At 42.5% G+C, this 26,024-nt stretch overlaps 1 protein-coding gene across 2 annotated transcripts in view; it reads left to right on the forward strand.

Moving 5' to 3' along the window:
• Nucleotides 1–26,024, forward strand: part of MIA3 (MIA SH3 domain ER export factor 3) — a 353,545-nt gene that overhangs the window by 66,175 nt on the left and 261,346 nt on the right. For both annotated transcript variants that reach the window (XM_078649820.1, XM_078649821.1), the window contains exon 4: nt 14,182–17,146. In XM_078649820.1, the coding sequence (XP_078505946.1) occupies nt 14,182–17,146 (2,965 nt within the window). The remainder of the gene's footprint in view (nt 1–14,181; nt 17,147–26,024) is intronic.

Consider the following 26,024-nt stretch of genomic DNA (forward strand, 5'->3'; position numbering starts at 1 on the left):
TGATTCATTGCCTGAGGAGGGTCTGTCTGCACATCTGTTTTGTCCCTGCTTAGAGATATTATTGAAGGGTAATCTCTTGAACAAATCAGTACAAATACATTTAGACAGGCATATCTGACTTTGTCTATCGCTTGGAGGTGGTTACGTTTGCAGATCAACTGTTAGAATGCTGCTACTGTTCCGTAAAATAAGAGCTCAGATAAATAGATTGGTTTTCTTTGTTATATATTTTTTGCCGGACCAACAAGTATGAGCCTCAGTCGGTTTTAATTTCCCCTAGGGTCTATATTTAGCAGTAGATCAGTTTAACAGCTGCTCTATCAAAGCCCAGACCTAACAGTATATATGGTGTGGGCTTTGGGTCCGCCCCCTTCAGCCATTGGCTTTCTTCGACCAGCCATTGGTTTGAGACATAGTCAATCACCTCTCTGCTCAGCCGGGTGGAATATTCCTCTCTCACCTAATGCAAATGGCTGTTTTGGTGTAACCTTTCATCGTTACTCAAGTGTGTGTATTACATTGTATGAGGAATTACTTTACGAATCTAACCCTCTCCGTTCTTTCCAGCTGACACCCTCCTATGTGTCTTATTCTAATGTACTAACACTGCATGTATTTCGCACCTAAGACCCAGACGTATTGGCTTTGTCAATGCTTGTTTAAGTGTTGTGCTCTGGAAAGTGGCATAAAATCTGGGGCCCCTAGAATCACTATAGAGGAGATATGTGTGCCACCTGAGACTATTGTATTTGATCCCCCGCTCTCCCCCTGATCTTGACTAATTATATTTGAGGCCTCCTCTTCCTGCTTCCTCTCCCCTCCCCCCCCACCCCCCCAATCATACCCTTCTTATAATGTTGTATATGTACTGATGGTCTGCCCTTGTACAGTCTATTTGCTTTGTGTAATTTATTGATACCTTGCTGTTTTCTCTGTTTATTATTTAATAAAAAGAAATATAAAGAAAAAAAGTGTTGTGCTCTGCGGGTGTGTGGCAAAAATGGATGTGGGGAGGTGATGCGCTCTTTCTTTTTGTCAGGAAAGCGTGATATTTTTTTTTAATCAGTCGTCACATATAGATGAATATGCACAAAATCTTTCAAAACAGAAAGCATACAGCTCCGATTGAACCGCAACATTTCTTAACGTTTGGTAATAGAGGACAAGGGAATTCTAGCAGAGTGAGCACAAACGTTATTGTGTAGGTTCCTTCGTACCAGCTTTGCACTCAGTGGTGAGGTCCATATTCATCTGTTCATGAGAAAGCACCAGGACTTTTGTGTTGCAATTGTGAAAATATACAATTTCAGCATCCCTCTATAGAGCCCTCCAAACCATGGTCAAAGCCTTGAGCTGATCTTGTCTTCCGATTTCAGCATCTACCCTCTTAGTCTCTTCTAGCTTTTCTTCTTTTGGCAGCCTGTCTCTTTTGTAGGCTGTTGCATTTCTCACTAGAATTCTCTGTTGGTTTGGGCTGTAGCATAGTGGATCTGCTCAAAGCTTCAGTTTGCATATTGTAGCCTTTCTCTTCCAATTGATGGAAGCCAAACTCCAAATCCACCTCCCTATGACCCTTCTCTTCTCTGGTGCTTCAAGTAAACATCTTGGCAATAAGTGGTTCACCCTGGAATTAGCAGCTACAAAGATATTGACTTTTGTAACTGAATGCCTCTGAAAGTTACTTTTGGGCAAAATGCCAAACAGGTCTGTAAGCACCAGGTAGACCTTAACAATAGTGTTCCCATAGAACTAAACATACACTCTAAGCCGATAGCATTACCTTGGCTCCTAAATCCACCCTTAAACAATGTTCTCCATCATCATGAAATTGAATACTCCTACTTAATCCGCAGCACAAATACTTTGGCTCCCATACAATGGTATGAAGATCTACAGCATTCTGTTATGTTACAAATAAGAAGTTATTGCGGTGTATGTTTTATCCTTAAAAAAATCGGTTTCAGAAGATACAATAACCTACAAAAAAACAGTTTAAGAGTGGTGCACTAACACAGATTGGAAAATGTATAGAAATTAATTCCACCTTCTTTGGATTGGCTCCAACCATCCCACATAGTGAGCTAGTGTAGACTGCATCCATTGAGGATTCATGAAAAGTGGTAGATCAAGGCTGTGTCAGTGTGCTAAAGGGCCCATTGTTTGTTTGTAGGCTGCTTGACCTACATCTGCAACAAGGTTCTGAGCTTGAATAGATCCACAAGTGGTAGACCTTCCATCATTTTTCTTCTGCACCTATAGTGTTACCCTATAGAATCCCATCACTTATGTGCTTGTAGCTTAAGCCTTATAATTTGTGTGTCACCTCATTTACCTATCAGATTGTCTCTTTTGTCTGTCATTTTCACCTGTTCCAATTACTTAAATTCTGTTGTGGTTTGGGAGAGACTGGTTGTCATCAGCTGTGAAGCATAAGGATTGTCATGAATGTGCTTAGAATAGACGCAGAGGAAAATGCTCAAAATGACCTCTGGATAAAAAGAACAGTTTAGCACCATTGTGAATGACTCCTGATATTCCTATACATTTACACCCATTGCTTCTCCTTTGCCCTAAAAATGTGACGTAGTCATTTCTGTTTTTGTCTTGTTCAAACCGCATTCATTCTTGCTATGTGAAATCTAAAGTTAACAATACAATAAATCTAAGTAGTGCTGTCTAAAAAGCCAATTGTGGCTAATGTCTCTCATTAAAGTGCACAGTGGATCTGGTCTCATGATGAGCATTCCTGTGTTCTCCACCCTGTGCTAAATACTGGAAAGACCATTTATTACACTGTCTGTCTCTCTTTGGCTGCTTCTAGCTAAGCAAAACCACTCCAACATTGGGTATCCAGCAGATGCTGCTATCAAGCAGACCTCAGCACTGTCTACCCAATTGTCATCTGTCGACCTCCTATCAAAAGCCACCTTTATGTTATGTTATAGTGGTTAGTAGTATGAAGCAGAATATTTAAAAAAACAAGTTCCTATTATTAGCATTGCTGTTACTTGGTCTCTTTGTCATACTCGGCCGAGATATACATTTACTGTATTTCTTTACATTGTTTGTAAGATGTACTCTTTTGGAGCTAAATTTGGTTTAGGTGCAGGATAGGAAGAGAGGAAGGAATGGGCATTAAGGAGATTGTTCAAATCTGGATCATGATTGATCGCAAACTGATAACCACTCTGATGTAAGGATTTAGTTTGTTTTTATAATTTGAGGTCAGAATAGCCAATTCCTTTGCCTACTTTGCATAGCAGGTTTGGAAAAAGAATGGAACGCAACCAGTCATTTGATAAATTATTGATTAGGAGTGTAAGTAGGACTTTTGCAGTGTAGATAAGTTTGCAGTGTGCCAGAATGACCCTTATTTGTGAGACAGAGCAGCTTGAAGGAGGGTGTATATTTCATATGGAGCCACACATGATTTCTCAGGTCGGGCCTATTGAGGGCAGCTTTTTTTGTTGACAGCAGCCAGTCTGCGGATGCATTTTTGAGTTTCAATATGTCATGTTGGTTTCGACAAAGAATCCTTCCTTAGTTACAGATGCAGGTTAGGTATTCATAGTGAGGTCACGAGCCAGAAAAAAGTATTATTCCTGCAACAATGGGCGAAAATTTAAAAACATGGCAGATAAATCTGGGCAACACTCTCCCTCTTGCCAGTCCATTTTGCAAGATCTGATATTTATTTTTATGTTGGAATTCTTTCTCAACAACTCCAGCCACAGAATGATTGTGCTCTTTTCCACATGGTATAAAGTTTGTAAAAATGTAACCCTTACAGGTCATGTTCGGGGCCTATACAACCTATCAAATAAATAATAAATGAATAGGTCGAATTAGCTTATTCAAGTGCATTACAGCCATTGTTGTCACAAAGGTCCTCAAACCGTACATTATAAGGATATTGCAAGTCACCGAGGAGATCGTGACCATATAGAAGGAACCAGCCCAAGGCATAGTTGCATGTTAAGGCCAAAGAACAATGAGGTGATTTGGTATATCATCGTAATGTAGGCAGGAGGGACTTTATTCTTTATTAATGCTTGGTAACACAATAACTCTTCCCACAAACCACTTAAATCCTTGGTTTGGTGCTCTTTCATATGAAAGTGATAGGATGTTTGTAAACATGAAGAATATACTTAGAATCTCTAGTACAAAAGTAAACATACCAAACGGCTGCTAGATATATGTTGCAACACCATATCTTTTTAATACAAGTCAGATTCAAAACCAGCACTACAAAGCCAATAGGTCTCACTATTGACTTGGCTAAAAAGAATTAAAAAGAAAGTACTACGACGCGACCAGTGCTAACATGCTTTTTTTCATTAATAAAACGCAGGAGTGGGTTGGAGGATGAGGCAACATAAGAGGCAGGGCGGAAGAGAAGAATGTGGGTGTGAGCGAGGTCACACAAGAGACAATGGGGAAGCCAGTGGACAAAAGAGCCTAGGCAAGAAGGGCTAGGAAGGCAAGCTGACAATGGAAGGAGGGGCTTGGGCAGTAAGCTGACAACAGAGGGTGAGTGGGAGGGGATAGGGGAACAAGCTGAAAATGGAGAAAGGGCTGGGGCACCAAGCTGACAATGGAAGGTCAGTGAGAGGGGCAGGGGCGGCACGCTGACAATGGAAGGTCAGTGAGAGGGTCTGGGACGGCACGCTGACAATGAAGCTGAGGCAGTGATCTGACAACTGAAGGTGGGTGGTACAGTTCTGGCGAAGAAAGTGGACAATACAAGGTGGACAGAAGGGGCTGTGGCAGAAAGGCAACGCAGAGCAGGCGGTGGGGGCTAGAGAAACAAGCTCGCAACAGGCAGGAGGGGTTAGGTATACGGACGTTGGAGGGTGAGCGGGGAATATTGGGAATTACAACGGACAGCAGAAGGTGGGAGAGAGGAGCTGTATAAACAAATGGACAATGGAGGGTGGGCGAGAAAGAGTAACACCGAAGGGGAGCAGTACATGAGAGAGATAGCACCAAGATGCATGCACTCTCCTAGTGTGCTTAAAAAAAGTATTGCATGAACAATGAGCAGTGGAAACACATGTAACGCGTCCATGCTCCAGGAGAGGGACAGATGCAAGAAGAGGAAGGAAAGCCTACAGTGGCTGAAAAATAAGAAGCAAGCAAATGAGTGGCAATGAAGCCACTCAGTGGTAAGTGCTCCAAGTCTACTGAAAGCAAACAACATGATAACACAATGTCTGTCTTAGAACGCTGTAGCTAGCTTGGGATGTCTAGAAACATGCAGACATCAATTTCGAAAACCTGAAAAATAAACAAAAACAGGTAAATCTTCCTCTCTTCTACGGTATTGCATGGAAAATACCTGTATATCTGAGCAGGTGTTAGGGATGCCCGCACTTTGGAGATTATCGCAACATCACCAGCCTCAGTGGCTGAAAATGAGTGTTAAATTTTCATGAGCAGTAACAAGCATGCTTTCCCTTTTTGGTAATTATTGGTGATGTATTTTCCTGATTTTTACTGCATCCAAACCTGGTTAATGAAACAGTTTCTCAGATATTAATAATATTCTTGCTTCGTCATAGCAGAGATTGAGTATATGCACTTGAACATCTTGGTGTAATCTAGAGACAGACTCTAGCGGCTTCATGATGAAAAAAGTACTGCTGGAGAAGTGGGGAAGAGCCAGTTTGCAGGGTCCCACAGAGTGCAAGCATGCATAGCAAAAGCGGAGGAGGGACTGGTAATATTCATGGCATAGTCGTACTGCTGGAAAGTGCTTCAACAACCACAAACACGAGTATGCTGGAAAATTCCCAGAGAGACAGGAAATGAGGACCACATGGGATTCCTGTTGCAGAGGTTGTCGGACATCTTCAAATTCCTGTTGGAAACAGTGACTGGAACAATATGGGGTTGGTTCCATCTGAGGTCATAAATCGAAATTGCCAGGCAGTGGTTCCACAATAATCATCATAATATTTTACAATGAAGGTATGAAAGATAGTGTAAGAAGCAGTCAAATGCAAGGTCGTGTTTCAGATGCAGGGGGCACTGTCTGCCTGTTACCTGATAGCTTCTAGGTTATGGAGAGTAGAAGGAAATAAATTGATCGGATCAGATCGAGTGGAAGCGAAGGAGCATGGGCATAAATGCTATTTTCTGCATAGCTATGAAGAAATCTATGTCAGAAGAGGAATCCTTTTTGGAAGGTCCTCAGAGGATACTTGACTGAACAATGTTGAAGATGGTCATCTCATCTACAGCAAGAAGAGCCATGTCAAACTACCAAGTTTGATAGAACTGCTCTTTGAAGACAAAAATCAAAGAGAAAAAAGATCAAGCCAGAGACAAAAGAGGAAGTATACAATATACAAGGTCAAAATAGAACTGTGGGCTTGACAAGAAGATATAATGTTAGAAATTGAGATATTAGTTAAGGGGGATGATGGCACTCCATAAACAGTAATCACAGTCCTTGTTGGAGTGAATCACTAAAGTCTCTAAATTAACCTGATCTCAACCCCCTGAAAGCTATTGCACAGAGTAGACAGGCTTAATCTAGAGGCCAGGTGTAAAATATTTATGCACCATTAAAACAGTTTTAAAGTCACAGCACAAGAAAAATTCCAAGCCAATGTAGAGAGAGAGAGAGAGAGAGTACATTTTAATAAATACAATGACACCTGAACGACAAACATTCTGTAAAAGGACCCGGAGATATACATTTTTAAAGTTTAAGATTTAAAATAGCTCCAAAAAGCTCGAGTGCTAACCATGATCTACTGCTCATGGTAGACCTGGAACCTAGGCTTGATTTAAGGAATCCCTCGATGGAGCATGGGTTGGGTACAGTAACAAGGTTTGACCGGGCTAGAAGTTTTACATTTGAACTTAGTCTCTGAAATGTCTGTCCAGAATCTTCAGCAGGGCAAGTCAGCAGGCCAAGGCCAAAAAGGGTTCCACAGGGTCAGATTGCCTTCAGACGAGGTCCCGGTGAATGCATTGAATTATGGCAGGAAAGCTCAGAGCACAGGAACTTTTAATGGAAGGTCCCTCACTGGCCAGACACGTACCGCCTTTGTCAGGTGAAGATTACTACATTCGGATGTAGTCATTTGTTTGGATCTCAGATTCCTCCAACTGGGCAAGGCTGCAGCCTGTAGCACAAGAGGGCACCAGGAGGCCGGATGCCTTCTCCGCAGTGTTCCAGCTGAATAGGATTTGTTGCTACAGAAAAGCTCCGAGTGGGAGAAAATGCAATCTTCAGCCCAGTGGCAATGCACCTTCATTGGATCAGCTTGACAGGTTTGTCCCAGTCCTCTGAAAGGTCTTTGGGGCCAAAAAGTTTCAAAGTCATAAGTTCCCCAGGATGTTAGGAGGAGTACACTTTGGTACAGTTCAGTGTTCCAGGACCCCAGGAGCAGCACTTGGCGGTCAAGACTCACTCCAGTGGAAGCCACCAGCAGAGTCAAGGTTATGTCCAGTTGGAAATTATCAGCTGGGCATCTGCAGGAAAGGCCTCTTGTAGCTTGTTGTGTTCCTGTAGCTTGAAGAGGAAGTCAGCCTTATGACCCTTGGAGTCCACTTCTTTGGCCTGAGTACCAGAGGGCGAGCAGGGCCAATCTCTCAGAGCTCATCTCAGTTCTCAGGCAGCAAGTTCAGTCCTCCTCTAATCTTCCACATGTCCAGTAGTGTTCTAAAGAGCATAGTGTGGGTTACATTTGTATGCCTGGCACCAGCTTGTAGTTGTGGATAACACCTGGCCCCTCCTTAACTAATAGAGTAAAAGTTGTCACAGGTAGCCCTACCCTTATTTCCAGCAGTTCTGTGTGCCCTAATTAATCTGTCCCAGAGTTCCCCTCTGTGCCTAAATTTATTTTATTCATCCTTAAAGATATTACTAATGTTTAAACCACTACTCTTTTATGATTAGCAATTCGGGCCCATGAGAAATTAATAACCACTTACAACAACAGGTCCTCCGATGAATCTTTGTGTACATCTAATAGGGACTTGGCTATGAAAAGCCTGATAAAATTCCCCTCATGAGGACCCTAATGAAGGAAATATCTAACTTAATAACAACTGTCATAATATGTACAATCAGTCAATAAACTCATAATAATGACAAACTCTGAAATACTTTGCAAGTCGCTTTTATCTAAGTTTTCAGAATATGAATGGTCAGTACATGAACACATGAGCAATAATCATATGTTTCTTCATCAACAAATGTTACAGGTAAATCACTAATATAATTAACTATTTTCATCAAATTTAGCACAATATCAATAACAGGCAATTGATTAGAGAGAGAGAAAGAGAGAGAGACAAAAGGGAAAATATTTAATTGCAAATATCAATATACAATTTGATTTCATACGAACCTAGAGAAATATTTGCACAGCGTGCAAAGGAAGCTAACGTCTTGGCCAAAAAGGTATAGCTAAGAGAACATCACCAGCCGATGAAGTGCAAAGAATTCAGGACATTCTCAGTCAGGATTAGCAAGGACTGCAGCCAGTCACAGTAGCATAGAGAAATCAGCAGCAAAGCTCTCCTCTCATAGAAACATGTCCAATCTCCTAAGGCATCATTCATAGCTTCTTCTCGATTTCATTGGTTTTCAGAATAAGGTGATCATCTGACCATACTAGCTCAACAAAGTTCATTGAAGAAAGTCATTGTTAGTTCTAATGAAGTCATCCTTCCGCGGAAGCAGGAAAACATCTTGCAACATATCCACATCCTCGCGCACGTTTCGCTGGTTTGTAACTTTCACCCCACAGGTTCATTCACAGTAAATAATCAAGAGGAAATTCCTTGAGATTAAATTGTGCACAGATAAACAAACTAACACAGCAATTTAGAACTAGTGAAGGACAAAATACATTTTCTCTCGAAGCCTACATTTAAAAAAAGAAAATATCATTCAAGCAAGGTTTTGAGGCCTTCATAGGATTTTTTAATGCATCTCTCTCTAGGAAAATAAAAGACTTTTTAGTTATTACGAGAAATTTCATTAAAGATAATTATGGCAAAAGAATCATCATTCTCTATTATATCCACAAATATTATTCTAATTAGTCCATTTATTAATTAATGTCTCTTTTACATTATTAGAAAAGAAAAATAAGTGTTTTTGCGTACCTTTTTCATAAGCATTTTCTATTTAATATTTACATTTCTTTCTCTCTCAAAAATCGCTTAATTCACATAAAGTTTATTTATTCATTCTCTCCACACGTTTTAATGCTACTTGCACTTTTCTACACGTATGGTATTTCATTTTGCACTTTTTCACTAATGCTTCTAACGTGTGCTTTGTACACTTATTTACTAAAAATATGTCACCCATGTTAATAATTTTCGCACTATTCATCATTGTTTTATTAGTTAAACACATATGAGTAGATTTAATCAAGCAGGATTCCTTAGGGCAGTTTCTCCACTTTCAGGGGCACGTACCTTTGATCCTGTCCCACTTTGTTAATCCTTCTTGCATTCCTTTCTTCCATAGAACACTACCCTTTTTCCCCTCTAGCTCATCTTTGCCATTCTTTTAACATTTCTCAGTTGCCACACCCCTATTGGAAGACTGAAGAAGCTCATTTTGATCCACTGTATGACACTCATAGGCACCGCCCTATACAGAAAGGTAAATGAGCCTATAAAGTTGAGACGCCCATAATTTATTGCTCTTTTTGGGAACATGGACTATACTGGAGGACTAGAAATTTAATATGGTTTGTCCTTGGTAAAGTTGAATGAGTCATACAGTACTGTAGTGTGGACACTGTAATTACACCATATTTTTTTGCTGATGTCCTAATAAAATGTGAAGTAAAAAAAAAAAAAAGGAACAAATAACATCAGTGTGTTCTTTAATTGTCTCTGCGTATATCTTGAAGTGGGGAAGTAGGGTTGATGGCCTGTTGTTCTAAACATCTATAAATACATGCAGGTTATTGTAACACCAGTATGGCATGTCCACGCAGGAATAAACCTCTGGCGAAGGCAGAATGTTAGGCTAAACTTGCACTCTTTATTTTCCTTGTAGGGCTGCCTAGAAACCCATTGTTTGCAGGAGGTGCCTGGCTCACTCTTCCACCATCCTTGAACTGCCTTTTGTGTTTTTGCTAATTTTGTTTGTTCTTTCCTCACTGTCATTTTAATTAATATGTGTCAAGCAAGGAGCTACTGGGGCTCCCTTTTTTTTATTTTTTCACTTTGTCCCACCATTGTTTTGCACCTTACATGCTCATCGTGCCATTTGTGATGACCACGCCCCTATACCCTTGTGTGCTATATTAACACTTTTTTAGCATGCCAAAGGCACTTGAGGGGGATAATTGTCTGTACCATTCTATTCCTGGACTGTGCCGAGCACCAACAACCCTGGCCCTTTGTACAAAATTCCCTACTCCAACCCTGAATTGGACCTACATCAACTGTACCCGGTTCAATCCTCACAGGTTAAACCCTCATATAAATATCCATCCTGGGTGTGATTTTGCCTGCCTCCTGGACCCTTCATGCTCACCCGAAACCAACACGCATTCATTGGCCACAAGCTGACACTTGAGCAAGCTAAAGGATCCTATCTGTTTTCTTATCAATGTGTGGTCACTGACTAAACACTAATGCAAAATCTGCAACTTCTTGGAAACCCCTACCCTAAGCTTTTTATTTCTCACTGAAACCTGGCTTACTGCTTTATCAGGCCCCAACATTGAACTAGCTATTCTGACTGATTATCAGATCTTTAGGAAAGACTGTGAAGACAAAAGGGAACATGGAATTGACCTTGTTATAAAAAAAAAGATCCTAGCTCCTTATTGTATCTGATATTGTTTCTTCCCAGCACAGAGAGCTTCTTGTACTCAATCAGACTACATCTTTCACCGATGCTCTGTTGTTTTGTCGACCTGGTCTATTCACATTGCTACCATTCTTGTGCTTTTCATTTTTCCCTTTTGTTCCTTCTTTACTAGACCATGTTAACTTTCACATAGAGGATCTCACCAACACAGATACCTCAGCCCTCCAGGAAACCCTGTCTACACCAGGCCTCACACAAACTGTCCAGGTCTCCATGCAGGAAGCTGGGCACACTCTTGATGTCTTTAGCAACTCCTCTCCGATCAGCTAAATCGCCCTATCTTGCTTCTTTGGCCCACCCACACTGCTATCCTTTGTCTTCCCATGCCCTCATGCTTACCTTGGGGAAGTTAAAGACATTCTAGTACCAGCACTTGCATCTCTCTGTAATCTTTCCCTGAAATCTGCACTGTGTTCCTATGGCATGGAAACAGTTTATCAATAATTTTCTTCTGATAACCCCTTCCTCAGATTCCTCCATTCTGTCAAACTCCCTGTGACCGTGAGAATCAAATCACTTTGCAATGCCGACAGGGCACTGCTCCTTAAAGGTCCTCTGATCTCCCGTTCCCTGCTATTTCCCTACACTCTCAATAGATTGCTGCGCTCCTCAAATGCTTTTTCGGCCAAGATTCCCATCATCAAAAGGGTAAATTATGGAGGGCGATCCTTCGCCTAGAAGGCGGCCAAGTTGTAGAACAACCTTCCTCCCTAAGAATAATCAAAAAGGAGCTAGACTTTCGGAAATCACGTAAGACTTGGCTTTTCCAAGACGAGTCCCTCTAAATTTCCTTAACAAGTCTGTGCCACACTATCAGTGCTGTTATGTCTATGGGTAGCTAGGCATCTACAAGTGTTGTATAAAATAGAAATACTCATAACTACACTTAGCAGGCTTGGTTTTGGGCCTACTGTCCTGAAATGGATGCTCTCCTTCCTTTCTAAAAGAGTCCAGACTCTTTCTTTTGGACAATATCATTTTAATCCTTTCTCACTGGAGTGCGTGGACCTCCCCACCCCCCCACAGCTTGTCCTAAGGCCCGCTCTCTTTAATATTTACATATCCCACCCTTCCAGCCATAGTGAGATCCTTTGGTCTCAGTCTAATTTCTTATGCAGATGACACTTGAATTGTCCTTACTATTTTAAACAATTCTTCAGAGGCCAAAATCAACTTGCAAAATTGTATGAAGGTGGTTGAAGCATGGATGCCTACCAACTACCTTAGGTTTAATGCAGATAACATGGAGTTTATGATCTTCAGATTGCTATGGGAAATCTGGACTTCCTATTTGCGGCCAATATTATTATACTACCCTCCGCCACCAGTCAACTCGCCAGAAGTCTCGGCTTCTTGTTTGAGACAACTCTCACTTTCTTGCACCATGTTTCCAAAATGTGTGGTTGTTGCTTTCTCATCCACCGCACTCTGAGCAAAAGTTTTCCCTTACTTCGTCTAACTCCAGGAAAACCATTGTTCAAGCCCTCATTTTATCTAAAATGTATTACTGTAATTCCTGTTATTAGGTGGCCCCTTCTTCTACCCTCACCCGATTGCAGTTCATCCAAAATGCAGCTGTGAAGCTGTTTCTTTATATACCCAAACATGCCAGTGAAACCCTCTCTTCTCATCCTTTTCTGCAAGCACCTTAAAACCTTGCTTTTCTCACAATGACCCTCTCTTCGGACCTCCTCTCCAGCAATTCTTTTTCCTCAGTGCTACGACTCATTCAGGTAGCTGTGTACTCAGCAGGCTCTTATGCATGCAGTCATAAATATGTTACATGTGGTCCCACTGGTAAGCAGAATCTATTGCAGCAATGATTACCCCTATCATCCAGGCCTGTTATTAAACCTATCCAGAAGAATTTCAGAAATTGCTGGAAGTGGTTTGAAAGTTTAGGAGCTGCTCGGAAGAACAGCTTAGAGCTGAGAATAAAGCCTCAGCACGAGAAATAAATGAATGAAAAATACTAAAATTCTGAAACCTCTGTCACAAAATATGAACATGAAAGATTCTAATTTTTTTTAAAGGCTGAATGAAAACATGGATTGGCAAATTCAATAGGCCATGCCTATAAGATCTGTTTGCTTTGCCGTTGTTTTGTGCCATTCTATACAGTACCACAGTTGCTGTACAGCATGGCAAAACACAAACCAACACATGCATGTTTCCAAAAGGACACCGGCTCTGCTTTTTATTTATAGCTCTGAGATGGTTTGGTTAATAAATAGAAAGTAGTGCAGAAGCACTTTTTAAAAATGTAGTGTGAAAACAAGTTTAATTTTTTTTGCAGGTTAGTGGGTTGGTGGGGTTTGTGGGTTGAAGTGTGGGAGCAGGAGGAGAAACAACTCAAGCGAGGAGAAAAACGCGAGGAAAAAAACAGGTGAAAGAGAGCACCCTGGAGGGGGGAGAAGCACGAGGGAAAGAGCAATTCATCTGTAGATGGAGATAGAGCAGCACATGGTGAGAGAGAAATGTGGGGGGGGGGGGGAGAAAAGCGCGAGTGACAACATGTACTCTCATGGAGTACTTAAACAAAAAGAAAAAAGTAGTTCTCTAATAAAAGCGAGCAGAAGAAAAAATTAGAAAGCAATCAGAGGCTGTTCTCCAGGTGAGGGACACAGACAAGATGGACAGGTTGAAACAAGGAAAGTCATAACATTGAAAGCAAGCAAATAAGAGTGACAGCAAAACCAACCTGTGGTAAGTAATGGGTCGGCTGCAAGCCCCTGTGTGTTTTTGGTAAGCCCACTGTATATTTCTGGACACAAGACACCTTGCTCTGTCTGGTAGGCGTGCCCTGAAACAAGAAGAAACTGATTTGGGTGTGCAGTTCTGCACAAAGTTGATCCTAGTGCTAGTGAGAGCCTTGCCATATATTTTTACTTCCTTTTGTGTTGAATTGGTTTAGAAAAGGATTCGCTGGTTTAACTTAGGATGGAGTGATATTTTACATTGTAAATCTACAAAGAGAAAATCATCGGTGGGAATTGCCATTAATTAAAATGAGTATTTACTTTCCTCTAATTAACCATTGGGAGTGTTCCACAGTTGAGACATCATGGATTGTTGAGACGGGTGAAATGGCCATAATTTATTACGGGACAACTGTTAAGTTTGTCTCATAGTTTAATGATTGCATGGTGCAAAATGATACAAAATACCATGCTAAACTTGCGATTTCCCTTGAATAAACAAACTTAGGAATAATCAAATAATTTTTATAGAAAGGTCACCACTTTGAATGCTGCTTTTTTGTTACTCGCATAATTTTGTAGTAAGCTAATTTTGTTTTTCTCTATTGCCTTTTTCAGGAGACCGATTTTGTATGTTTTGATGGAGGAAAAGATAATTTTGATAATTATAATGTTGATGATCTTTTAAGCAAAATTGAAGTAAATGAAAAAAAGAAAGCAGAATCAGAAACTAAAACAGAAGACTCTGTCCAAACAGGAAGTGACTCTGAACCCAAATCAGAACTAGAAGAGGAAACTGAGACTAATACCATTGAAGAGGAAATAACTGAGAAAATGGACAATGTTCTAGTAAATGATGAGCTTGGAGGTCGCAGAGGTGAAACCCCAATCAGTTTGGTTAGAGAAACACTAAAGCAACAGAAAGATGGTTTAGTCTCTGAAACCACGGACAATACAGAGAAGTCTCCAGATGCAAAGAAGGATGATCACTCTATAGAGAGCCCAAAAGAACTTTCTCAGGAAGATGAAGTACAATATTCCAAAGACAGACCACAAGTGCCTGCTGGTGACATATCCAGTGGGAATCCTGTTCCTCATGATGATGATCTTCTGGCAAAGGAGAAATCGGAGGATTTCAAGTCTTACACTCTTTTAGACCAAGAAACGTATGCTGACCTTAAAACCCAGATTGGTACAACTGCTGATGCTGTTGTGACCGATGATGAGATGACCAACCATGTTACTTCATTGGACCACTCTGATGCTGATGAAGATGAAAACTACTATGAAGAAATGCAACCGGAAGAAGAGGATGAGCATTTAACAGAAATTCCATTGTTGCCGTATGAGCAAGAGTCTATTCTAGTGAGCAAGGAATCGTTGGAGCCAGACCCTTCTGAAGAAGAGCCTGTTGATGTCCCTGAAACAGAGCCTTCGCAAACCCAGCTCAGCACAGTACCCGACACAAAAATAGCAAGTGAAGCTGCAGAGACTAAAACCAATGAAGATCATGAAGCCAAGAAAGATGAACAATTACAAACCTCTTGGGGTGACACGATCTTTGCCATTGTTAGTGGTGGGGAACATACAAAGGATGTCACAGATCTCGATGGAATAGATTCTGATGAGGATGAGGAAGAAGGCTATGTCACTGAGAACAGTGATGTACATGACAGTGACATGAATGATTTACTGGATGTGCAAGAAACAGACGTTGAAGAAAAGGAAGGTACAACTGATGAAGACCTAGAAAATGTTATTGAGAAATTTAATTCAAAAGAAAGCATGCACATTGAAGACGAGGATAAGCTAGATAATGTTGAGCCTGAGAAAAAACAGGTAGAATCTCAAGATTCATTAAATGAGGAAAAATTAGATGGGCATGAACGAGTAGTTAAAATGGAGGAAGATGCTGGTGACTCTCCAGAAGGTGATCCATCACAACCAACAGAAGAACACATCAAGGTTTTTAAAAAGAACATTGATCAGCCAGGGATACTACCTGTTAATAGAGAAATGAACAATACAGAGCTGGAGAATAAAAATGAACGAATGAAAGTTGAAGATGACAAATTAAAAGAAACATTAGTTCTAGAAGAAACATTAGAGCAGAAGTTGGTGGGTGTTGAGCAGCAAAAAGCTGAGGAACTGCAAAATGCAGCTAAGATAGAATCTGATAGTGTCCTTCTTACAGAAGAGTTATTAAAACCTGACGGTGGTGCTGTAGCAAAGGAAAATGAGAAGACAGATGTGTTTGATGAAGGAAAAGATGATTTTGCTCATTTGGAAACAGTCAAGCAAGAACCTGCAGCTGAGGAAGACCATGTTTCAGAGACTCTCTCACAGAAGAAGGGTGCCCCTCAAAGTGACATCAAAGCAGATGCAGGTCAAGATACACAGGAGGGAGTTGAGGCTGCGGGAAACAAGAAACTAATTACAGTGCCCACAATAGAAGGAGAAACCATGAAAATAATGCACACCATTGAGAAAAGGACCAAACAAGAAGTAGATGCCGAAAATGAAGAAATACCGCTCAGTAAACATAATGATACAGTGAAAGATGAATCGGATAATGAAACATTAGATGGACGTCCTACACTTAAAGATGATGTAGATTTTGAGGCGACCAATGAACTCTTGGAAGATGAAAATGCAGCACATGCACTTCAGTCTGAACAGGTTCTGAAAAATACTGAAAGGGATCATTTGGCAGGAAAAGAGGTGGCTTCAGCATTCAACCCAAGAGCTGAGCAAAAAACTGTTCATGAAACAGCAAAAGATGACCTTGGGGCAACATCGGACATGACTGAAACCGTACATAATCTCCTAGACTCAAAGGTGACAGAATATGAAGAGTTGTCAAAGAACATAGATGCTGTGCAAAAAGAAGAGAGCAAGAGCATTGCCGCACAAGTGAAACCACCTGTAGCTGGTTTTGAAGGTGGAGATGCCAAAATCTCAACAGATGAAGTCATCCATAGTAGCATTGGGAGAGAAGGAGTGGATGATGCAGACGGCGAGCCAGTGCCAAAGAGTAAGGATGTAGAAGAGACAGCACCGGAAATGTTGAAGGATCAAGACAGCCTCTTGTTGGAAGAACACAGAGAACATGAGCTGCATAAATCTAGTGGAATCAACAATACAGAAATGGAACCAGAGTACAGCGACTCTGTGAAAGAACTCCAAGTGATGAGGAAATACCTAGAGGAGAAACAAATAGAACGATTTAGGAAATATCTTGGACAGCCAAATATCCTGCAAGTGGAAGCTATGCTCCATGATTTGGAGTCTGAGTTACAACAAGCTCGGCGGGGCAACCAGGTACAGGATGAGATTGAAAAAGCCCTTGATCAGATTCTTGAGAGTTCGGAAACCACAGTTTTTGGGTTTGTTGAAAAACTGCTAGATGAGAGGGAAGGAGGACATGAAGAGTTATTGGAAAAAGAGCCTAGCATTTTTGATGATGAAGCCATTTTGTTGGACGATATTCAAGAAGTGGCTTATCGTTTACGACAGAAATACTCTACAATTGCACAGAGAAGACCCCTGCCAACCGAAATTCGAACATCTGAAATAGACTCAGGTACACAAACATAAGTAACATTTAAAATAGAACAGCACTTTTGACTACAGTTGTTGCCTTTGCCTATGGGTCTTGACATAGATACGTGAAAGATTGCAAAATAATTCATGTAGTAGTGAAAAATGTATGTGCTTGGTAGAAGAAAATATTATATTACCTGAAAAACAATAATAGGTTTACCTCTCTAGTGCTGATCCTCAAATGTGCAGTTCTATGCACCTTTCAAAGCCTGAATTTCATAATTTTCATCTTAATTCTATAAGGGCTCATATTTGAACTCTATTGTCAATTACATCGACTGTTTATAATTAGGTTGTTTAGCTTATATTGTAACATGATTCAGCAGCTTGTACATATTAATAGTGGAAACAGTGTAGTATTTGAAACTAGAGGGTATATTTATAGTTTGCTGCATGTGGGCACCCTCCAAAAATTGGCAGATGTCCCATTCTCCTTATTTTAGAATTTATACATCTGCTCAAATCCAAATGACCCCCAAAGTCTCACAAATAGTATAACCTAAAATAGCTCATATACTTACAGTGTGAAAAATGGAATTCCGATGCAGTGTAGTGCTGGTGTTGGTTGGGTTGGTGAAGTCAATGGGGAAAATGGGCAGTGCACCACGCCAGCTACTCCAAAAGCTGGAGAATGAGCCACATAACCCACAGGTGCACTGTTATTGAGTACACTGAAGAGCCATGCACTGATTATCCTGTAAGCCTATTTACTCGTTGCTATTCTCAAAGCTACTTTTTGAAAGCTGAAATTGGTGCAACTAATGGAGAAATAATGCCTAGTTGCAAAGTATGATATATAATTTGGATGTTCTCCATCTGCACATAAGATGTTTGTATTTATGCATTAATAGATGTATTCCTTTTCATAGAATAAGCTGCCCACACAAGCAGGGGGGTGTGTTGGTATGTCTGTTAATTAGTTAATTGCTAAAGACAGTACCAGCAATGCCATCTGTTAAAATATTCTAATTAGCTAATCCCAAAAGGTTCTTTCCTGGCTGCATAGTGCACCTTGATATACCAGCACCAGCTAGTACTGGGGATCAGTCACTGTACACAGTATAAACGTAGGTTTTCAGGGTTAAGTTTAGGGTTATAGGATAAAAGGCAATTGGTGCCATTTCACCCTCCGTTTATTTTGAAAGAAAGAAATGTGCATATCATATTATGCATTGGCCCAACCAATGGCTAAATAAAGACCGTTTGTTCTGGGGGGAGGAGGTATTTCCCACTCCTTCTGAGGGTTGCCCCTAGTCATTCAGAGTGAGGAATGCTTTGCCTGTCATTGTGCTATATGGGCCTGATGTACTATTATCCCATTTGCAAAAAGTGGTCTACATTTTTGCACTATCTTTCTGCGAATCAATGGTATTTTGCGAATCGAGCTATGTACTCATAGGTTTGTTCACAAAATACTGAATCACAGAATGACCTACCTAATTAATAATTATAAAGCAGGTCACAGTTTGCCGACACGTGATTGGTTGCAGTCATGGGGATGGTGACATTTAAAAGACAGACTGACATCCCTACGATTGCTTTCCAAAATTGAACTTTAAAAAACAAAGGGGATCCCGTGTTCTTTAACGGAACCAGAGCTGCCTTTTTATAAAAGGAAAAAACTGTTTTGGGAAACTTCAGGGGGCAGGCTGGGGTCCCTTGGACCACTGCCTACTCCCCCCAAACTGTCAACATGATTCAGAAAGGGGAAGGGGTCAGTACAGGGTCCCTTCTCTTTTTTTGAATCTGCCATCCCATCTTAGTTGTGATAATCTGTTCCCTTGTTCTATCTGGTTTTTCCATCTGGTTGTGTTATTGCCCAATATAGCGCCGGGACGCCACTTTGCTGTGGCAGCTGAGCGCTTTACAAAATTTATAACATAACATTTATAACATAACATAACATAAAACCATTGGGGAGTTACCAACCACCAAATAGGAAAGACCTGAATTCTGAAAGAATTTTCAGACTGATAAAAGGGCTTTTGCAAATAGAAACTCTGTAGTTTTGCCAGTTGCATGGTTTGCAATGGCAAAAGGGCTTTGTACACCAAGCCCTATATCCTCTCCCTTTCATATGGCGCTAGAGTTTACCCACATAAGATTCCACCATCGGGGGGATAAATCGGGTGGGGGCATGATTTACAACAAAGGCAAATGGTTGCCTTGGTCATGGGTTCCAAAATGGATGGCACATATCCGAAGGAAAACATGTGGTCGCTGTATAACAGAATCTGTTTCTGAGGATGGCAGAGACAGTGGAGGATACCGAGAGCCCCACTCGATGTAAACACAAGTTTGAACAGCATTACCATATGGACAAAAATATTACCTTAAGTGCAGACAATGCCCTTTTCCTGATCCATATTGCGGTAGTGCAAACTGGCAGCCAAAGGGTTTGTACTGCAGGGGGTTGGGCCTACTTGTCTCAAGGACAAAATACAAATGAAAACTTTTTGACCTTGACCCCAAACAATATGTCCTGGGCGTTGGGCTATAGGAATTCCACATCCCTGCTATAGTGTCCAAACTGATATAGGCAATTCTTCAGGACCTAGAATACATCTACTACTCAAGGGGAAGGCTATTCCTGGTTATTGTACAAAAGTAACTTCCCTTGTAGTCTGGATACGAAGGTAATCCAAAAAGTGTGAAAGTGTGAGAGGTTAAAATTGGTCTACCTTCTTGTGGACATGCACCTGGAGGAGTTAACACAAACAAAGAAGTGTTGGTTACGTTGTCAGGTCTCATAACTTATGAGTCATTGATGAGGAAAAAGGTAAGAGGAAGCAGGGTAGGGGAGGGAGGACAAAAACAGACAGGGGGATGTCGGGTGTGAAAACCTAGACAAAGGTGAAAACAGTTTGGATTCAAAAGGCAACTAGTAGGTCGAAGATCGGGTAGGATGATTCATTAAGCCAAGTTTCTGTGATGAATGCAATATCGATGTCATAGTTAAGGATGGCTTCCGCCAGTTCAGTTGCATACTTGGAGGTAGATCTACAGTTTATAAGTAGGCAGTTGGTAATACTAGAGTTGCTGTTGTTTTTCTGAGAGGTGGGTGCCCTGGGGATATCCGAGTGGTGTGCTGGCGGTCTGGCCGTTTTCCTGGGCCCTTGTCCCTCCCTGTGAGATTGACAAGGTGGGCAATGGCACTTCAATAGACACTGCTCAGTTTGTAGAAGGAGGGAGAGAGAAGCTGGGATTCATTCAGCTTCTATGAGGTTATAGTTTTAATCAAAAGGGGGAATGAATCACATGTCTTAGTTTTCCAGGGTCTTTAGGTTTCTTCCGAAGACCCTTGTTTACTTGGGGTGGGGTGTATATTGGTTCTCCGCCCTTCTATTTTGGTGAATTGCGTCATCTTTGGATCTTTTTCTGCCTGAGTTTCCAATTCTCCAGGTGATGTTCAATTCCTTCATCTGGAGGGAGACCACCTGGTGTATGACAGTCGTGAGAAATAGGCAAGTCATGCAGAAAGAAGGTGGATTTAAAAATACAAATGAAGAACGGTGCTAATGTGAATCCAAGGCATCTGGTGTAAGATCGTGATTGGTCAACATGTTTCAGTCCTAGGTTGCCCTTGCGGATCAGGGGGTCTCCTTCAAGACCAGGGTGGGAGCGACTTCTTGGTAGAATCGCTCTTTCAGAGAAGGTAGATTCACTTACTCTTCTTCGTCACTGAGCTCATTCGCTCAAACTGTGTCGTTGTTACAGGTGTAGACTGTCCATATATATATTTTTTTGGTTAGGAGACTTCTGTGGCTCCTTCGGGCAGGGGAGGAGGAATACGCACCCTTTGTGGTGCTTCCTGCGTGTCAGTGACACAGAAGTCTCTTTAAAAAGTTATAGGTGCAGTCTACACCTATAGAAATGTCACAGTTTGAGCAAATTAGTTCAGTTCTTATTGTGGGTAACGCCTGCGGGTGAGTAGGTATCTCCACCCAAGGTTCAGTCAGTTTTAGGGCGATGGGCTCTCTGTGTATTGAGGTTGTGGGCATTTTAGGACTGTGCATGGTTGATTCAAAGAGAGAGTGGTCAGGACTGTAGTTTTACTGTTTCTTATTGTTGACAGCATTTATTAAGTTCTTTGTGCAGATTGTGAATCTGTAATGTATACAGGGAACAATTGTCGGGATAATGGCAGATGCAGTGAAGGATATCATTCCTCACCTGGAATGTTAATGTGCTAGGGAATAAGATTATGTGAAGTGTCGTGAAGCACTCAATATAGATTCATGGTCTTGGCTTGTCTTTTTCCAAATGACCCACTTGAGAGACACCTATGGTTGCATACTGGGGAGAAGCCATTCTACGACTATGGCCCTCTCTGCTTTTAGATCGGGCTCAGGAGAATTGCCAGTCTGATTAGGAACTCTTCCTGACCCTTTTTAGGTTTTGCCTGGCGAAAAGATGCGCTCTGCGCATCTTTTTCGCGCAGGCGAAATCCTGATGAGTTCTGTAGTGTGGCTTTGGGTCGGCCCTCGTCATTCATTGGCTGGCTCCATAAATGGAGCCTAGCCATTGGACGAGGGGCCTGTCCGTCAATGCCGGACCAGATTCGGGGGCGTTCCCGCGATTCTTTGGCTTTTGCCGACGTCACGCGACGTCAGCCGAAAGCCGGGAACGCCCCCGAATCTGGTCCGGCATTGCCAGCACCCGCCTGAAGGAGAAGGAGCCTCACTTACATGGCGTGGAGGCTTTTGCTGACCTCTAAAGCCGGTGCCCACCCGGCATTGTCCCTTTGTTTCCCCCCGGCCCCCGAAGCCGAGTTCCCCAGCCGAAGGAAGCAGCCGTCCGCCTCCAGCCAGGGCCGCGCTGGGATTGGCCCAGCCGGCCGAGCCTCCGCCGCGTCATCACTAGAGCTGCTTCCTCTGCTCTGACGCGGACACGGGCAGTCAGGTAAGTTTTCTTATTTTAAAAAAAAAATTACTTTTTAACCCCCGCGCGAGTCCCCCCCCCCCCCCCCCTCCCCCGCCCCCAAGTCCCGGCTTTCCAACTCGGCCTCCTTGTGCTTGGAGCCGTGCCGTGGCCGCCCTGACCCGTGTGCCGCCGCTGATCGCAGCCGCCGCCACACCGTGTCCTCAGGGGCCGCCCCGCACCCTGCCTCCACCCATCTCCGAGGAGAAGTGCACCGCCCGCCTTGCAGCCCCCCACGAGCTCCCGGGACCCGAGTGAGCAGATTAAAAGGTGCGTGCCCTTGAGCGCCGCCTCCCCTTCTTGCCTGCTCCCCGATCCGGCCCGTGTCACAACGCCGGCAAAGTGTATTTACCCACCCCGCACCAGAGGGAATCCCCGAGGCTGCGCCACACAGAGGAGCTACCCTGTTCAAAGGACTACGGGCCGCTCTAAAGTGCACTTCCCGCATCGCCCCTGACAGCTCGCAGAGCCCCCCCCCCTCCCTCCCCTTCCCCCCCTAGGCCCCGCTCCAGCGCCGCACGCCGCAACCCCGTATCAAAGGTACTGTTCTGTTGGGCTCAAGAGTGCACGTCACGGACCCGAAGGTCTGCCCCTGGTGTAATTCTTGTTAATGAATAATCGGAGCAGTCTGTTAGTGTGAAATGAGTGTATTTTACCTTCTGTCGCGTCATAACCTGGCATCTAGGGCTGTCGACCCTGCTCACTTTTATGAACACATGAAAGACCTTGTATAGCGCTACATAATCTCAAATGCCAGTAGGCGCTCTACTGCGGTCTTTGCTATTGATGTCCAGCATCGCACATAACTCGAGTCCCCGCAGAAATGCATTGAGCCCACGTAGAGTGAGCAAGAAAATGGAATAACTAATGAGTGCCCTTGGTGACCTGTTAATCAGCCAAACAGCTAGCAGGGGGGTAAAGACTATGCCCAAAGGAGGGTTTAATTTACTGAGGTAAGTACCAGGGAGGGACCTCTGGTGAAGGCACGAGCCACTTGAAGATGTTAACCCTAGTCTGCAGTCAGCACTGGCAGTGTCCTCCCTGCACTCGCATCTGTTCTTGCACATAGGAAAGCTCACATCGGCCGTTATGCTTGCACGTGCCCTGCCCAAGTGAAAACTGTTGCCCTTGGCCTGCCCCACGACGTTTGATAAAATGCTGTTGCGGAGGGGTTCAAGCTTGCCGGGTCCACGAAGGCTGCCTCGGCGTTCGCTCTCTCTGTGTAGTGTAAACAGAGCTGGGCCCTCGTTTGCATGCTATATGCGTATACTGCGACGAGGCGATAGCAGACTACCCACACAGATGTATAATTAATCATTACAGTCAGTCCACAACCATACAGCATATGGAGCCATTTTGTGGATTGGCAACCGGATACCCCCTACAACACAATCCACGTGCAATTGACAATCATTCATGTTTGCATAACCACAAAACACGTTTGAGCTTTGTGGTTCCCTCACTCAGACACAAAACGCATACACAAAGACTGTGAAGCGCTCCCCAAACCGTGTTTCTCTGCTTCAGTACTAGTGCTGATTGAATGGGCGGCATTTCATGGGAAAGAAAACGTGCATGTTGACTCAAAGAAACTAATTTGAGTTTGCCGGCCTTCTGGTCAAACATAACTATTTATTTTTTAGACAAAGGGCACTCTTCACACTTGACATAGGATTTGTTCCAGTCTTCCTAGGAGGCAGCATGCCCATTCTCCTGAAACGTCACCCACTGTCTTCTCTTTCCATAAAGTGGTTCACAAACAGGGAATTGCTGTGTGAGCTGACTGACAGAGCCAGCCAGATTCTGACTCATGAACCCTCTTATTCAATTAGGTTTTATTTGGGTTTTTTTTCAAATGAAACCGACTAAATTGGATTAAATGCCGTCTTTTATGGAAAATGTAGTGTAATATCAAACACGCCATCATTTGACAAGCGTGCGCAAAGCTGTTTGGGAACCATCTCTGAGGCATATATTTTCCTTTTTTTTTAAGGATGGAAAATGTTGTCAAATGATGTAAAAGTTACTAGTAATCAGTAGAAAACATTTCATGTGGGTCTTTCGTTTTAACTGTACCTACAGTCACTGTCGCCAATTCTAAAATGACAGCTGGACAATATAGATCTCAGTTTTTAAGAAATATAGTACTTATGTCATTAATTTGTCTCATTTTGTGCTGCTTCACCCTCATCAAATACCCCCCAACCTGCTTCTCATTTGCTCCCCTAGCTGTGTAGTATTTGTATTTCTTTTGTGGAGAAGGCTTGCAGTGTGTGGAGGGAGCTCGCAGTGTGTGTGGGGGGCTCGCAGTGTGTGGGGGGCCTTGCAGTGTGGGGGGCTCGCAGTGTGTGGGGGGGCTCTGTGTGGGTGTGTGTTGGGGGACCTCTCTGTAGGTGTTTGTGGGTGTCATTTGCGAAAGATAAAGCTAGTGGCATTGCAAATGACAATGCCATTTATTTATGTTAAAACAAAAAACATAAATAAAAATAATGTCAAGAGCATTGCCAATAGCTCAAACTTTAACAAAGGCAAAACCATTGCATTGTAAATGCTTGTTGTGGTGTGACACCAGTGGATAAACTCCAAGAGCTGCTTTGCTTTAGCCCCTGTTCTTTGTGACGGGGAAAGATTGGTCTTTCTATCAATATGCCCCACACCCCAGCAACCGGCTGTCACATTGGAAAAGATTGGCCCCTCACTAATGCGACTTCCTTAAGTGGTTTCAATAATGGGAGAGGAACATGAATTTTGTAATGGATGAAAGTGTTGACAGATCAAGGGTTTGTAATAGAGTGTCAATGGGAACCTCACAGCTGGAGCACTTAACATTTAATTTAGTCTTGTTCCAGGTTAGGATCCTTCTGGGAAAAGGGTGCATGACTTCATAGGTAAGATGGTGCCATTCCAGAAAGAGAAAATGGTGAAACTCAATATTTTGGCAATTTGGAATGATGGGGTACCATCAAATACGTAAATCTCTTCTGTGATAAAGTTTTAATGATGGGGAGGTGGGATGTGGGCAACCATATTATGGAGTAGATCAGATCGTTGCATTGTGAGTTTCTGGAAAACTAATATTAACGAGTGCATGGCTGCAAATAAATGTGTTTACAAGTTGGGAAGTTTGACAATATATGGGGTCCATAGATGTGATTCAGAGGTCTGAGATTGTCTTTTAATTAGTGATGGAGAGACCTGTGTGGAAAGTGGATTAACATTTAAGGTGGGTCATTGTCTACCTCAAGGAATAATGATACTAAATTTATCAGGGTGAATCCCCAAAGTCACTAAATTATACTGAGCTCAACCCCTCTGATAGCTAAGTCACAGAGCAGACAGGCTTAACAAAGGGCAATGTGTAAAGTATTTATGCAATACAAAAAGAGTAATAAAGTCAAAACTACAAACAATAAACAACCCAAATTAAAATGTAATAAACAAAATACTTCCTGTGTGACAAAAATCCGATGGGGAGAACCGAAGATAAGAATATAAACAGTTTTGAGTAAAAATAGTGAGACTATGTACCAACAATAGTCTATGCTCGCAGTAGACCTGGACCTAGGTGCAATTTCAGGCCAACTGTGATGGAGTGTGAGTCGGTTACCCCAATCGGTTTATCCCAGACTTTACCTTCTGACTTTGTCTTTTTTATTGCGCTTAAAACCCCCCTGCAGTGCAAGCCTGAAGCTGTTTACGATGAAGTTGCATATAAAGTGGGCACTTTTGCCACACGGTCTTCCTGACAGCTCCGGAGGTATTGGAAGTCATCACATGTCTCAACTTTTCAGGGTTTCTGGAGCAGTTCCTCTAGGCCACCTCAAAGGCAGGACATGGAGGCAAGGACTCACTCCATCAGAGGCCACCAGCATGGTCAAGTCCGGGTCTGGTTGATAATGGTCACTTCAGGAAAAAGGCCTCCTGCAGCTTGTTGTGTC

This window comes from Lissotriton helveticus, chromosome 6, assembly GCF_964261635.1.
Source record: "Lissotriton helveticus chromosome 6, aLisHel1.1, whole genome shotgun sequence".
Taxonomy (NCBI): domain Eukaryota; kingdom Metazoa; phylum Chordata; class Amphibia; order Caudata; family Salamandridae; genus Lissotriton; species Lissotriton helveticus.